Here is a 17,187-nt window from a genome sequence, read left to right on the forward strand (position 1 = left end):
ATCACTGGAATAATCACACATGTGCGCACACACACACAATTCAGAAGTAAATATCAGTTTCCTTATTCCCATTCTTTTAACCTCCCACCTTTCAATATCCTTGCCTTGCCTCTGTCTACTCTTTTCCCCAAGCTCCTCAGAACACTAAGAACTGATTCACACTCAAACATAATCAGATCAAAGTTTCCCTACCTATTGCACATAAATATTTGGCTGAATACATAGCACTACTGTCATTGTCGGATACATTGCCTTTTTTTTTTTTTTTTCTGCTCTGAGTATAAGCTAGTCATCATGACTTCTTGGAACTGTCTGGAAATTATCATGAAATCTTGGTCTGGGAAATCTAAACTAGGATTATGTGACTGGAGAATTCAGGCTATCCCAAACTAGATTCCCACATTAACCCAAGTATACATTTAAGGCAAGTATATAAAGCCAACCTTCCACCAAACAAAACAAAATATTGAGATCAGAATATAAAGAGCAAAGATAGAGTCAAAGTTATATAAGTATATGCTATAAGTATACAGGCTATGCAAAATATTTGGAGACCCAGACACTGAGGGATCTTCAAAAAGTTCATGGAAAATATATATTTAAGGCCGGCGCCATGGCTCAATAGGTTAATCCTCTGCCTGCGGCACCGGCACATCGGGTTCTGGTTCTGGTCCTGGTCGGGGTGCCAGATTCTGTCCCGGTTGCTCCTCTTCCAGTTCAGCTCTCTGCTGTGGCCTGGGAGTGCAGTGGAGGATGGCCCAAGTCCTTGGGCCCTGCACTTGCATGGGAGACCAGGAGAGGCACCTGGCTCCTGGCTTTGGATTGGCGTGGTGTGCCGGCCACAGCAGCCATTGAGGGGTGAACCAATGGAAAAGGAGGACCTTTCTCTCTGTCTCTCTCTCTCTCACTGTCCACTCTGCCTGTCAAAAATATTTTTTTTAAAAAAACTATGCGTAGATTTCAAAAATTTTTGCAACAAAACACACTTCTCTTTTCATTCAATTTTTTCATGGAATTTTTGAAGTACCTTTGCATGGCAAACATGATATCGTTAAAATCCATTTGATATAGAAATGAATTATATTAAGGCAGTTAGACTACCATTTTTTAAAATAATTGGAGCCTTTCCTAACACTACATGCTAAAATTGATTCTAAATGCATTGCAAAGGCAAATGTAAAAACCAAACATGTAAAAATATAAGAACATTTAAGTGATTTATAATTTGGAGATAGGCAGAATTTCTTCAAGTCTGCACCAAAGATAGAAATCATAAGAAAAAATTTCTGAAGAATTGCGTATAAGAATGTTAAATGCCAAGAATGATCACAAGCCAAGTTAAGAGGTAAACTAAAAACCCAGAAAAATTTTCTACATAAAAATGTTTAATGTGCTTCAAATATAAATAGATTTCCCCAATCTGTAAGAAAGTAATTCCCAATGGAAAAATGCCCAAGAATGTTATCAGGCAATTTGCCAAAAAAAAAAAAAAAAATACTAATGACCATCAAATCTTTGACTCATTAGAAAGTACTCTAAGATATAACAATTATTAATTATCAAATCAGCATAGATGGGGACAGCCCTGTGGTGTAGTAGGCTAAGCCTCTACCTGCAAATACCAGCATCCCATATGGGCGCTGGTTTGTGCCCCAGGTGCTCCTCTTCTGATCCAGCTCTTTGTTTATGGCCTGGGAAAGCAGTGGACGAAGGCACAAGTCCTTGAGCCCCTGCACCCATGTGGGAGACCCAGAAGACGCTCCTGGATCCTGGCTTTAGATAGGTTCAGCTCCAGCTATTGCAGCCATTTGGGGAGTGAACCAGCAGATGAAAGACCTTTCTGTCTGCCTCTCCCTCTAACTCCACCTCTCACATAAATAAATAAAATCTAAAAGAAAATCAGCATAGGCTTTTTTTTTTCTTTACCAGCATCAAGAATTTAAAATAATTTTAGAATTCTTCATTGTTAATTATAGTATAGTGAAATGTGGACACTTATAGTCCTAGTACAAAATAATATACATTTATGGCAGGAAAAGAATCTGCAACAAAAATAGTTTAGTTAAATAGGTCTTGGAACATAACAAAATAATATATAGTCAATAAGATGAGAGCCTACATACACACACCACACAAAGCATAACAATATATGCAAGTGAAAAGCAAAGTAAAAAACAGTTTTAAAGCATGGTCTCATCTATATGCTTATTTTCTTATTTTTTTTTTTTCTCAAATCTACCTTTTCCTACAAATTTCCTGAAAGTTTGTTCAATTGTTTTCCCATCCAAGCCCAAACCTCCTAGACTAGAATCTCCAGGAAGGAGCCCAGGGAAATGTGTGTGTTTTTCAATCAAGGCACCAGGTGATTCTTCTGTCAGGTAAATGGGGGATGTTCTGATCTGATCTAATCTCCTCCTTCAATTTGTATTGAAGCTGAGATCCAGCCAAGCACTGGAACAGCAGCATGGAGTGCAAGACACCTGTGTTGCACTCCAAATGAGCAGTCCCTCTGAGAACAACACGCTTATGTAGAGATTCCTTTTCTCCGTGAATTTCACTTATCTAATTGAGAGGCGGAGAGGCAGGGAGCTCCCACGCACTCATTCACTCCTCAAATGTCTTCTACTGCCAGGGACGAGAGCCAGGAGCCAGGAATGCAATCCAGGTCTCACATGCGGGTGGCAGGAACCCAACTGCTTGGGCCATCACCATTGCCTCCCAGGGTGCACATTAGCAGGAAACCAGATTCCGGAGCCAGAGCCAGGTGTTGAACCCAGCCACTCGGATGTGGGATGTGGACATCTTAACCACTCTGTTAAAGACCCACTTCCAGACCGATACTCTTTAATGAAACTCCCAACAACCTGCTATTCTGTTGCCAGGTAACAGAACCTGTCAACTCCATTGTTCTGCATTCAGTAATGATCTGCACTCGTTGATAGTGGAAAGTTTTCCATTTCCACCGTTCCCTAGCAATGTGACATTTTCAAACAGTAGCACAAACCTCTTTAAATAGAAAAGATCCAATTTCCACTCTATCGTGACTCAGTAACAGCCACAGGATTCTTCTCAAACTTTCCTAAAAATGTCATCTTTGGGCTGGACTCAGAGGCACATTTCAGCCAAGGAGGCACATTTTCCACTGTGTCAGGAATGAGCGAGCATGGGGCTGGAACAGAAAGTGTTTTGCAATCCTCAGAAAAGCAACACTTCTCACCAAAACCATGGCAACAGCTCAGTGTGATGCCGTCACAGCCTGGGATCACTTGGGAACCTCCTTCTAATCTGAGACTGGGCTGGGACTATCACCTGTGTCTGCGAGAACTGCCATCCAGCTGCCTGTTGGCTCCAGAAAGAGAATGGTACCCTACATGACTGTTGCCATGGAGACACTGTGGAAGAGGATTCAGAGCTGAGAGTTCTTGGTATTGAACTAGTTCAGGGCAGGTAGCATGCGATGTGCTTCATGTTCTAGTGGCTCTTGATTCTTCCTTTGAAAAGAACCCCCCACCCCCGTGGAGGAAACACATTAAAACGCAAGGTCTAAATGGTGGCAGTTACTTTTTTCTCTCCCAAATAGTTCCTTTGGGAACTGGCACCCATGAAGCAGAACTGAAGAACCCAAAATCATGGGTTGGAAATTTGCTTCACTCCCTTCATAGCTCCCATGGCCTTGGTTTAGCCTTCTCTGCCCTCTGAGCATGAGCAGCTAAAATGTGGGGACAACAGCATATATTAGTGGGAGATTTCAGTGAAATGGTTTACATAGAAGCTCCCATGCCTGAGACTGGCAATTCTCAATTCTTAGTAACAATTAGTTCTTCCTGAAACCTCCTTATCCGGAATTAACAGTGCCAGAGAGATGGGGAAGAGAAATGAAAGAACAAGAAGAGACAAGAACTGATCTGTGATGAGTTAATGACTCAAAACTGACCATTCACCCCCATTTTCTGTCCTTCCCACCTCATTCCCTGTGCCTTCTGTCCCTTGTGCTACAAATGGTGTTCTCTCCCCTCCAGGGACCAGATGCTCCGAGCACGGCCAAGGTTTAAGCCAACAATGACTTTCTAGAAGACACACAACAGTGTTCTCTTTGCTTCTTTAGATTCTGTAAGGAGAAACAAACCAGTGGGTCTTCTCCTAAAGAAGCCAGCATCCACACAAAACATACAGGGACTTGAGATTAGAAGGTGGTTCACTCATGAATCACCAATAATCTTTCAGTGTTGCAGGACTGATTATCAACGGTGCCACTCCCTGCAAATGAGAAGCCTAGGATTCAGAGACACAGTGACTTACCTAGGGCAGCACAGCTTGGCAGAGTCAAAGTTGAATCCCTGTTTTCCTTCCCCAGTGCCCTTGCTCTATCCTGTGGCCTCCTTTTGGCAACAAAAAAAGGGCTTGTGGCAGAAGTGATTGTCTATGTGATGAGAGAAATGTCACAATGTCCATCAACCCCGATGATCTCCTTCCCCTTCAAACTAAAACTCTAAGGCGCCCTGTACAGTTGCACCTGCTCCCTCCTCTCCTGGTGGCTCTGCTTCCTCTCCTGAGCACAGGCAGGTAACATCTCACTGGATGCATCCCCAGTGGAGGGCAGAGATAATTCTCTGTCCATTCTTGAGTTGAGTACCCAGTAGCAGCCCCCAGCTACATGCAGGGAATCTAGTCCTTGTCCTCCATTCAATTTGACCCATAAATCTATAAACATTCTTCCACTTCTCTGGCCACATAGGATTTCTACCTATTATTCTATGATCATGGAATATCAGAGGAACTTATTCTCCCTTGGAGGGGAAGCAGATGCTTAGAGCAGTGGTAGAACTTGCCACACGGTTCTCAAAGTTCACTTTGGGAAAATGGAATTGTCAAGAAACATGTATTTGTTTACAAAAAGGTAATATAGGGTTCACCCTACCAGACATGAAAATATGTATCACTGTTCTAGAATAGCTTAAATAGGGTAGTGCCAGGACAAGAATAGCCACGGAGATGAGGAAATCAGAATGGAGAGCCCTAGTCCAGTGAGTAAAGAAACCACTTGGGAACAAACGTTCAACTTGCAACTCTTATGGCAATGGTCAAAAGAATGAAAAAAAGGAAAAAAATGTATTTGGTTCTGGAGACTAAGAAAGAACAACACCCAAATGTCAGAATGGTAAGAGATTTCTGCTGTTGATAACACATGTTGGGATGACATGGAAAAGACACCAAGATCTCACTTCCCTTCTTGTCCCAGAGATGCCAAAGGATGGGAAGAGAGAACTCCAAGAATGCCTGCAATTTGTCGGTTGTTAGAACTGGCAGTGGAAAGAAAGTGTGGACCAACACATAGCCCTCTTTCTCCTCTGAGTATTTTTAGCGACTATAGATCCGTGGAGGTTGGCCAGGAGCTCTGGGGATGCAAGTGGTCACGGCAAGCTGAGAGTGGGGAGATGATATTACTCAGCAAAGCATCAAAAGGCGTCTGAGGCAATGACTGAGGACAGCTATGCCAGAGGTGATGGCAGCTTTACAAAGCACAAGGGTAGATTTCTGCTCCAAGCTCTGCTGTAGGCTGTGGGCTAGAGCAGTGGAGAGGGAGGTAGTCACTCAAGCATGAATCCTTGGGTTGGAGCTTTGCCAAACCTGGAAAGGAAGCCACCTAGAGACAAATTCCACTGCCACGATTATCCTGGACCTGGCTCTCTGGCACTCCCATGAGGCTTGGAGCACTGAGCCAGGGGCCAGGAACCAGCTTCAGAGGTTACAGCTGCCTCCCTATGATGAGAGCAGCAAGGCCAAGAGAAATGGAGAGCCCAAGCGTGCCTTGGTGGTGGAGAGAGGATCAGATCTGCCCTTTAGGAGAGCTACTGGTCATGTCCCCCAAGCCTTCAACTTGGGCATTTCCCATGCCCTAGTCATTCTGCTTCTAGGAGTTATCTTAAAGCAATACCAAAGATGTGGCCAAAACTTAACTGCAAAGAATGCTCTCTGATGTTTTTCATGCTGAGAAACTTGGAAACAAACTGAACACCCAAGAATGGCTATTTAGTTCAATGGCTTATGGAATAACCAAAATAAATAAGCAAATGATAAAAATCCCAGGTATCTTTGGGGAGGTTTTAAATGAAAGGAGAATGTATCTATCCGTGCTGGTGGAGGACATGATACCACATGCACACCTGAGACTTCATGCATCCTACAGAAGTAGAGTTCTCCCTAGTTCAGTTACTGTCCAAATCCATTTGGGCTGCTGTGACAAAAAAGAACCTGAATGACTTACAAGCCATAGGGATGTGTTCCTTGTGGTACTGAAGGCAGCAAGTCCAAGATCAAGGCACAGGCAGGCAGTGTCTGGGGAAGGCTTCCTTCTGAGTTCATAGCTCGCGCCTTCTCCCTGTCCCCTTGTGATCTCTTCCTACTCATGAGGGCTCCCCCTTCAGGACCTAATTAATCCCAAATGCCCCACCACAGGGTTAAGTTTTCAACACTTGAACTTGGGAGAGGACAGGTACATTTGTGCCCCAGGAAGTGAGTACTTTTATTCGTGGATGCCTTTCCACATTTCTGTATCCCTTTGCACTAAGAGGACGTGTCAGCCCAACCTTCTAGCTTTCTGACCCGTGTTGAGCTATATCCAGCCATCTACTTGAGTTTGTTTATTTTGATGGACTAAATTTTACTTTGAGCTTTAGTTTATTATTTTTTGGATTTTTTTATTTTTAAAAAATTGTGATACTTACATGCAACATGAAACTTAACTAGTTTTTAAATATTTATTTGAAGGCAGACTTACAGAGAGGCAGAAGTGGGGTTGGGGGAGTCTTCCATCTGCTGGTTCACTCTCCAGATGGCCACAACATTTGGAAGCCAGGAGCTAGGAGCTTCTTCCAGGTCTCCCATGTGGATGCGGGGGCCCGAACACTTGAACCATCTTCCACTGCTTTCCCAGGCCATAGCAGAGAGCTGGATTGGAAGTGGAGCAGCCAGGACTCGAACCGGTGCCCATGTGGAATGCCAGCCAACACTGCAGGCGGCAACCTTACCTGCTTCGCCACAGTGCAGGCCCCAGTGTTGTACTTTTATAACTGGCTTATTTCATTTTCTTCCTGAAACTCAAAGGCCACCTGTGTTGCATCTGGCATCAGAATTCATGTCCTAGGTGAGGCTGAATAATGTGCTGTTGCATGTGTATATTACATTCCGATTATCCACTCATCCATGGGTGGACACTTGATATTGCTTCGCCTTCTGACTATTGTGAATAACGCTGCTGTGGGCAGGGGGGTACAAGTATCTCTTCGAGTCCATGCCTTCAGTTCTTTAGAATATATACCTAGAAGTGAAAGCGTTGGGTTATTTGGTAATTCCAGGTCATAGTTAATGCCTTGAGCAGCCACCATACTGTTTTTCACATAAGTGCATCATTTTCTACTCCTACTAACAGTGCATAAGGGCTCCAATTTTCCCAACATGTGTATTCCGTTTTATTGACAGTAGCTTCCCTACTGGGTGCAAGGTGGTTAGTTTATTATTTTTTTCTCTCATGAAAAATGCCCTTGCCTGTCTCTGAGAAGATCCTCTCATAGAGAACCCAGAGAAAAGCCCATGCAGTTCTCCTGATTCTGTGTCCTTTTCTTTGGGTAGATCAGAGTCTCTCGTGATGCTGATGTTTCTCCTTGGTGATTCTTTTTTTTTTTTTTTTTTTTTTTTTTTTTTACAGGCAGAGTAGATAGTGAGAGAGAGGGAGAGAGAGACAGAGAGAAAGGTCTTCCTTTTTGCCATTGGTTCACCCTCCAATGGCCGCTGTGGCCGGTGCATCTCGCTGATCCGAAGCCAGGAGCCAGGTGCCTCTCCTACTCTCCCATGCGGGTGCAGGGCCCATCCTCCACTGCCTTCCCTGGGCCATAGCAGAGAGCTGGCCTGGAAGAGGGGCAACCTGGACAGAATCCGGTGCCCCAACCAGGACTAGAACCCGGTGTGCTGGCGCCGCAAGGCGGAGGATTAGCCTGTTAAGCCATGGCGCCGGCCCCTTGGCGATTTTTTATTGTACCATCGCATTGTGCCCTGTGGATGGTCCTCTGTTAGCCACTCTGACACACAGGTCATCACAGCATGCAGAGAGAAGACACTGGTGTTTTCATGATTTCAGGGATTGTGAAGGAGACACAGGATGAGCCAGAGGCTAGATCTAGATGATGAAAGATTCCTTTTTTTTTTTTTTCATTTTTAAAGAAAAGTTTAATTTTATCTTTGGAGAGCAGAAAGGCAGAGACAGAGATAGATAGAACAGAGAGAGAACATACTCCCATTCGCTGGTTATGACCTTGAATGCTTGCAACAGCCAAGGTTGGGCCAGGACCAAAGGTAGGAGCTGGAAACTCAAGCCAAGACTGACACAGGTGGCAGGAACCCAATTACTTTGTTTTTTTAAAGATTTTTTTATTTATTTGAAAGTCAGAGAGGGGGGGGGAGGAGGGTGGGAGGGGTCTCCCATCCACTGGTTCACTCCCCAACTGGCTGCAATGGCCGGAGCTGCGCTGATCTGAAGCCAGGAGCCAGGAGCTTCTTCCGGGTCTTCCATGCGGGTGCAGAGGCCCACGGACTTGGGCCATCCTCCACTGCCTTCCCAGGCCATAGCAGAGAGCTGGATTAGAAGAGGAGCAGCTGGGACTAGAACCGGTGCCCATATGGGATGCGGGCGCTTCAGGCCAGGGCTTTAACCCGCTGCACCACAGCACCGGCCCCTGGTTTTAAACCTTTCTCATTTTCTAATATAAGCACTTATAATGTAATGACTGCTGGCCGGCGCTGTGGCTTAACAGGCTAATCCTCCACCTTGCGGCGCCGGCACACCAGGTTCTAGTCCCGGTTGGGGCGCCGGATTCTATTCCAGTTGCCCCTCTTCCAGGCCAGCTCTCTGCTATGGCCCGGGAAGGCAGTGGAGGATGGCCCAAGTCCTTGGGCCCTGTACCCGCATGGGAGACCAGGAGAAGCACCTGACTCCTGGCTTCGGATCAGCGAGATGCGCTGGCCACAGTAGCCATTGGAGGGTGAACCAACGGCAAAAAGGAAGACCTTTCTCTCTGTCTCTCTCTCTCTCTCTCTCTCTTACTATCCACTGTCCCTGTCAAAAAATAAATAAATAAATAATGTAATGACTGCTATAGCAATGCCTATAATTTACAGTATGGAATATGGAAAATTATGGTGTGGAATAATTGTAATATGGTATAAATTGTAATATGTTATATATCATTAAACTTAAATGACTAAGTGATTTCTTAGTTTCTTAAATAATTCTTTGAAATGCATTGTCAGATATTTTCCTCAGTACTATATTGGTTTTGATTTCTGGCTAACTCCAGTATGACAGAGGATCTACTTAAATGAGTTCACTCCTGCTGAATTCATTGAAACTTGCTTTATGGCTTAGTACATCCTGGTGAATGGATCCTGTGCACTTGAAAAGAATGTTTATTCTGTGCTTGTTGATTGTATTGTTTTACAAATTTCAGTTAAAGCAGGTGTTTGATATTGTTGTTTGAATCCTGTATGCTAGTAGTGATTTTTTAAATCTAATTCTATCAAAAATTGAGAAGAGTCTTGGAATTCCCTAGCGTGATTTCAAAATCGTCTCTTTGTTCCTCCAATTCTGTCCATTTTTGCTTTATGTACTTGAATGCTCTGTTACCAGGTGCATAGCCATATGAAAACCGCTGGAGAGCTACTGATGAATTCTCCCCTAAAAATAAATAAAAATGTATTTATTTTTATTTTTGAGGCAGAGACAGGCAGAGTGAACTCTGAGCCTCTGGATCACTCTCCAACTGCCCACAACAGAAAGACTGTGTTGGGCCACAACCAGGAGCCAGGAATGCAATCCAGGTCTCCATGAGTGGCAGGAACCCCATGGTCTGGGCTGTCCCTGCTGTCTCTCAGGGTCTGCACTGGTGGGAAAATAGAGTCACGATGGAAGCCAGATGCTGATCTCGGGTACTTGATGTGTGCAACAGTCATCGTAACCCACATCTGCCATGTTGACTGCTTGACCCCAGAGTGCCCCTTCTTTTCCTCTTACTCTCACCAGACACCTGTTGTTTGTGTTGATACAGTTAGTTATTCCAATTTTCTTACGCTTACTGTTTTCCATCTATTTATCTTTTTAAGATTTTATTTATTTATTTGAGAGGTAGAGTTACAGAGAGGCAGAAGCAGAGTGAGAGTGAGAGTGAGAGAGAGAGAGAGAGAGAGAGAGAGAGGTCTTCCATCTGCTGGTTCACTCCCCAAATGGCCACAATGGCCGGAGCTGGGCCGATCCAAAGAAGCCAGGAGCCAGAAGCTTCTTCTGGGTCTCCCACGCAGGTGCAGGGGCCCAACAACTTGGGCCATCTTCCACTGCTTTCCCAGGCCATAGCAGAGAGCTGGATCAGAAGTAGAGCAGCCAGGACTAGAACCGGTGGGCATATGGAATGCCAGCACTGAAGATGGAGGCTTTACCCACTATGCCACAGCCTGGGCCCTCCATCTATTTATTTTTAACCAATCCATCTTTATATATGAAGTGTATTTGTCTCTTACAGTCAACTTTTGATCGAATATCATTTTTTAAAATCTTATAATCTGTCTCATGTCAGCATTTTGACCATTAAAATTTGGTGTAATTGAGGATGCACTTGGGTTTAGAGAGACCATTTTATTGTTTTCTGTTTGCCCCTCTACTTCCTGTTCCTATGTTCTACCTTTCTTGCCTTCATATGGACTATTTGAATATTCCTTAGAATTTTGTTTTAATGTATTGCTTTTTCAAAAATTCTATAGGTTTGTGTTCTTATTTATTAGTTGCTCTAGGGGTTACAGGATAATCATTAATCTTGCTCAGCCCATTTATACCTAATATTGTAGCACTACATGTAGCATGCAGGAACTTGCCAGTCATAAGGGGACTATTTTGTGCTTGCTGTCATGTGTGTTACACCCATGTCCCTTAAGAACGTCACAAGACAATGAAAGAATTTTTTCTAAAATGTCACATGTATTTTTTAATCTGTAAAATGCGGGACTCTTGTCATGGTGCAGCGTGTTAAACCACTGCCTGCCACACTAACCTCCCATATGGGCTCCAGTTTGTGTCCCAGCCGCTTCCACTTCTGACCCAGCTCCCTGCAAACGCTTCTGGGTGTTGAAAAAGACGATGGCTCAAGTGCCTGGACCCCTGCCACCCATAAAGGAGACCCAGATGGAGCTCCAGACTCCTGGCTTAGGTCTGGCCTAAGGCCTGGTTGTTGCAGGCATTTGGGGAATGAACTAGTAGATGGAGGATCTCTCTCTCTCTCTCTCTCTCTCTCTCTCTCTCTCTTTCTCTATCTCTTATTCACTGTCTCCCACTGTCCTTCTCTCTCCTCTTTTCATTCTCCCCCCTTCTCTCTCTCTCTCTTTGCCTTTAAAATAAATAAGAATAAACATTTTAAAATGTTCCTGGAAAATGCATATTAAGAAAAAATGTATGGATTTCAAATTTATGCACTAAAATAAACTTCTCTTTAAACTGCATTTCCCACAAACTTTTGGAAGTACCCTCATATTCACAGAAAATCACACTTAGATACATAATAAGCCATTGACTGAAAACCAAAAACATAATCATGAAAATCAGTGGGGGAAAAAAACAGCACATTGTTTAAAGGGATACACTGATTTTAATAACCACAGATTTCTAATGAGAATCGGAAAGGGTAACTGAGACTGGTGTTGGGGTGCAGTGGATTTAAGCTGCCCACATCCCATACTGCAGTGCTAGCTCAAGTCCCAGCCACTCTGCTTCTGACCCGGATTCCTGCTGATGCCCCCTGAGAGGTAGGCTTGAGCCCCCGTCACCCATATGGGAGACCCGGATGACGGAGCTCCTGGCTTCCGGCTTCCGAATGGTCTAGCCCTGGCTGGGAGTAAACCAGCAAATAGCGTATCTCTGTCTCTCCTCTCTCTGTCATTCACCTCCCAAGTAAATGAAAAATCAATAAAGGTTTTAAACCTACCTTAATAACTACTTGCTCAATAATTACCAACCTGGTAATTCCAATTCTGATCTTCTGGTTAGCATCTGCTGATTCTCTTTGCATTCACAGTGGGTTGCAGTTCCCCACTTTATGTAAAGAGTGATTTCAGATTATATCCTGCACGTTGTAAGTGTCATGTTACACAGCCTCTGAACTGTCATAATCCCCTGGAGAATGTTGCTTTGTTGGGTTTTTTGTTTGTTTTAGCATACAATTAATACAGGTAGATTTAAGCTTTAAGTTCTCTTTGGCCTTAACGTGTATGTAGGTTCAAATATGAGTTTAATTTTTTTTCCCGTGAAACTGATTTCCTTTGAAACCTCCAGAAACATGCCAGAAAAATCTCAAGACAGGGTTTGGGGAGGGGAGAGGTAGGAAGAAGACAATAGAAAATAAAAAAATAAAAATGAAATGCATCAACATTTAAAGAAATGCTGTCTTCAGCCATCAGATAGAACAACCTCAAATTGAATAGATTTATTTTGCAAAAATTCTTTGCCATGTTCCATGGAAAGCCTGTTCCATGGAAAAATCTCAAAGGGATGAACCTGACACTTGTGGGGTTCATACACAGGATTGGGGGCTCCTCTCTCTCTGGCTCCCCCTGCTGGCCAATTTTCCTGCCACTTGCTGTCAAGCCATAGTTATCTGGTCACCTTTCCCTGCCCCTTGGGCTAGAAAAACAAGCAGTTCTTTGGTTATTTTTTTTAATCTGTATTTTAAATTTTTGTTTAAAATTTGTATTTATTTGAAATGCAAAGACACAGGAAGAGAGAAGTCTTCCATCCACTGGTTCACTTCCCAAATGGCCACCATAGTCAGGGGTGAGCCAGGCTGAAGCCAAGAGCCAGGAACTCTAAACAGGTCTCCTACGTCAGTGGCAGGGACCCAAGCACTTGGGCCATCTTCTACTGCTTTCCCAGGTGCAGTAGCAGAGAGCTGGATCAGTTGTTTAATCCACTCACCATAGCTCCAACCCCTGATTTTGGGGTTTGGTTTTGGGCTTCTCTTGAGTTTTAGTTGCCTGTGACTGCTATTTCATCACTATAGGCCATCCTCAGGCATCCTCAGGGGTCCCCCCAGCCCTCATGGGAAATTCTCCTTCATGCAAGTCATTTCTCCATGTTTTGGCTTTCCTCCGGCACCTGTCTGATTTTCTTTATGAATCCTCAGGTCATTCTTTTTCATAGTGCGTTGGGAGCTTATAGCTTTGATTAGTGGGAGGGTTGTTGTGGAAGGGGCCTCAATAACGAAACTCTCCTATCATTGTCATCTGTGCACTACACAAGCAATTCAGTCCTCTTTGTGGTCTAGTCTTATTAACAGGAGGTGCAATGAGGCTTCTTTAGTGAAACCAGTCAAGCAACCAAAATTAATTTGTAGTGATTCGAGCAGTATTCATCTCTTCCAAAGAAGGCAGATGAGACCCACTCATATCGTAGGATTGCTCTGGAGCCTCGCCCTGAAAGACTAAACAAACTTGAAATTCAGCCCGCGCAGCCTTTTCACATTTGCTCCTATTCTCCTCATTCGAATGCTGTCTTCATAAAAGCAGTACTTGCTCTCCCCTTTCACTTGGGCTCCTTAAATTAACCCTTCTCTTTGCAAACTACAGTTCTTTGCATCCTTATCCTTATGCTGCCAACTTAAACCTGGGGACCAAGATGGCAAACTCCAGATATCCCTAGGGAGATGGGATATTCAGAGGGAGAGGTATACCGTCCAAAATAAAATGTGCTGGGGGTTGGAGGGTGGGCAGTTCTGTGGTGTAGTGGGTTAAACTGTGGCCTACAATACTGGCATCCCATATGGGCACTGGTTCAAATCCCAGCTGCTCCACTTCCTACCTAGTTCCCTGCTAGTGAGGCTGGGAAAGCAGCAGAGGATGGACCAAGTGCTTGGGTCCTTGCACCCCTATGGGAGACCCAGAAGAAGTTCCTGGCTTTTGGCTTCAATCTGGCCCAAGCCTGGTTGTTGCAGCCATCTGGAGAGTGAACCAGCAGATGGAAGATTGTTCTCTTTCTCTGTCTCTCTCCTTCTCTATCTCTGTAACTCTGCCTTTTAAATAAAATAAACAAATTTGAAAAAAATGTATGGGGGGGGGGGAGCGGCCAGCACTGTGGCTCAGTGAGTTAACCCTCCACCTGCAGTGCCGGCATCCCATATGGGTGCTGGTTCTAGTCCCTGCTGCCCCTCTTCCAGTCCAGCTCTCTGCTGTGGCCTGGGGAGAGGGCAGTGAGGGATGATCCAGGCACTTGGGGCCCTGTACCCGCATGGGAGACCAGGAGGAAGCTTCTGGTTCCTGGCTTCAGATCAGCCCAGCTCCAACCGTTGTGGCCATTTGGGGAGTGGGCCTGAGGATGGAAGACGTTTCTCACTATCTCTCCCGCTCACTGTCTGTGACTCTGCCTCTCAAATAAATAGATAAAAATTTTTAAATATATATGTATTGGGGGGAGAGGTGAGAATCAGGAGAGAACTGCAAATACTACATTCACAATATATATTACAATGATTATGCCTATAAGATATAAATCTGTTATGAATGTATAGCATATATGGCATGTGTATACACATATCTACACCTAGAATATAGATTATAGTTTATACAGTTTTATCATATTTTTTTTTTGACAGGCAGAGTGGACAGTGAGAGAGAGAGACAGAAAGAAAGGTCTTCCTTTTGCCGTTGGTTCACCCTCCAATGGCCGCTGTGCCTGGCGTGCTGCGACTGGCGCACCGCGCTGATCTGATGGCAGGAGCCAGGTGCTTCTCCTGGTCTCCCATGGGGTGCAGGGCCCAAGCACTTGGGCCATCCTCCACTGCACTCCCGGGCCATAGCAGAGAGCTGGCCTGGAAGAGGAGCAACCGGGACAGAATCGGTGCCCCGACCAGGACTAGAACCCGGTGTGCCGGCGCCGCAAGGCGGAGGATTAGCCTATTGAGCCGCAGCGCCGGCCAGTTTTATCATATTTTAAGTTTTCTATATAAAGCATAAATTCAATAGCTTTTTTTAAATTCTCCAAAGAATTCCAGATTCTCATCACACTAGCATTTACTGATGACATAAAATGTGTCGACCACTATGCTAAGCAAGGTGCACGCATTTGCTTTATCATATGTTGTTGTAAAACCACGATGTGGACACTGTTCCCATGTACAACTTCCCCAGGGTCCCATGTCTCATAAGGAGGTAGGGGTTGGATTTGAACCCAGGTGGGGCACCAAAGCCCATGTTGCTTTCTCTCTGTCTCCCGTGATAAAGTCAGAGGCTGCCACCCAAGCAGAATTTGATGATAGCCATCTCGCAAACGGTAGAGCAGGGAGAGCTGCATTCACAGACGGCATTCACTGCACAGAGTAGGCAAGGGTTGGAATCCCAGCGTGTTACCAAATTGCGACAAACCCTGCAACCTCTCAACTCTTCTCTCTCTCTCTTCTGTTATCCTCCTCTATGTCTACAACAGAAATAAAAAGGCACTTCATGGTAGTGTCCAGAGCTAGGCTAGCAATAAGATGATGAAAACATGTGATGGAAGTTGCACTTAGTCCAACTTACAAACGAATGCTTCCTTTTCTAAGTTTTACAGTTACGACTTCAACAGAGAAGGACCCAGGAACAACTGGCTAACCAAGGCATAATACCACGTGAGTACCTGCATCTCTTATGCACTCGTCAAGGACCATGGGGCTGTGGGGAGCATGAGGGAGCTGGACAGTGCCTCAGAGGCTGTTTAGTGTAAGCCTCATAGAATTGGTGTCAGCAGAAATTCCAAACCCGGGTTGCTTTGCCCCAGTCTCTACTCACCTACCAGGTACTTTCCTTTAATAGCGTTAACTATGCCTAAAATTCCAATGTGATTCATTTGTTCTTGGGGTAAATACAATTCACTATAGGTATCCCTAACCCTCTGCCTACTTTTAATGTTGGATACAATTGCTATTTGTTGCAGAAGCATCTATCGGGTAATCTTTTTCTCACTTCCTTGGTTATGGTTCTATTTGGTGTATTTGAGCCCACAATTAATTGAATATTGTCAGCTGTTCCCTTTCTGGAAAATTGGTTAGCAATATCATTTTAGCACAAATGGTGTAATACTGAATTATTGGTGACAATCTGAGGCAAAGAAGAAGGGTTAGCCCATCTTTTAAAATAGATGTATTTGAAATTTCCTTCCAAGTCAGCAATTCAAGCTCATTCTTGGTTATCTATGGAAATAAGGGGGCAAAGGGTGCCTTGAATGAATGAAATCACAGGTGTAAAATATTCTGGGTCATACCTTCTAGTCTCTTTCTCGATAAAGTTTTGAAATCAGGAGCCACAATAACTCTTGCAGAAGTTCGGGTCTCTGCATAAAAGCATCACACCTATGACTTCATATTTGGTAAGAAACAAGTGCAAGTTTGACCTTGACCGTGTCCTGCGGGCAGAGATACTGGAGCCCCATGGCCCAAGCTCAAAAAAAAAAAAATGTTAGGTGCAGAGCCAGGGCAGAAGGAAGAATTTTTGTAAATCAAAAGTCACCCTTTGTTCTCAGCTAAGCCCTATCAACAGTAAACAGTAGGTGATCTGACAGTGGAAGGACTTGCTAATTTAGAGATTTGCCAAACACTGAAGAAAGCTGATGCTGCATCCTCAAGGGTGTTAAATCAACATTTACAGCTAAGGGGAGGAACCAAAAGAAGTCTCTGGGGAGCCTGTCCTCTTAGCCTTCCTGCCCAGGTGCTAAAGACAGAAACCCAGGGTCCGCAGAGATCGGATCAAAAAAACACGAATCCACTCAAAGCTGCTCATCTGTCCCCTTGCGAAGATTTCTTTGCCCTAAATTCAGCAAGAAACGTGGAGCAGGTACACTCAGGACTTTTTAGTCTACCCAAGGTGTTTCACAACTGATTTAAAATTCAACCCAAGTGGTTAGATGCCCTTAGCCTGGGTCTGACAGAAGGCATTTGGATAGAAATCAACATTTTTTTTAGGTGTAAGAGTTTAATTTGAGGATCATTAAAACACTCACTAAAGGTAACAGTGTACCCTATGATAAATGTTACAAAAAGCTTCTCGCATAAGTTGTATAAATCAAACATGCATTTGGGTAGTAAGAGTCCAGTGGAGATATCAAATCTTGTTTGTTGGGGTTTCCAGAATCAA

At 44.2% G+C, this 17,187-nt stretch overlaps 1 protein-coding gene across 4 annotated transcripts in view; it reads left to right on the top strand.

The window, feature by feature from the left end:
- MYOCD (myocardin) overlaps nucleotides 1-17,187 on the top strand; it is a 108,622-nt gene that overhangs the window by 24,293 nt on the left and 67,142 nt on the right. For all 4 annotated transcript variants that reach the window (XM_062216697.1, XM_062216700.1, XM_062216699.1 and 1 more), the window contains exon 2: nucleotides 15,621-15,686. In XM_062216697.1, the coding sequence (XP_062072681.1) occupies nucleotides 15,621-15,686 (66 nt within the window). The remainder of the gene's footprint in view (nucleotides 1-15,620; nucleotides 15,687-17,187) is intronic.

This window comes from Lepus europaeus, chromosome 18, assembly GCF_033115175.1.
Source record: "Lepus europaeus isolate LE1 chromosome 18, mLepTim1.pri, whole genome shotgun sequence".
Taxonomy (NCBI): Eukaryota; Metazoa; Chordata; class Mammalia; order Lagomorpha; family Leporidae; genus Lepus; species Lepus europaeus.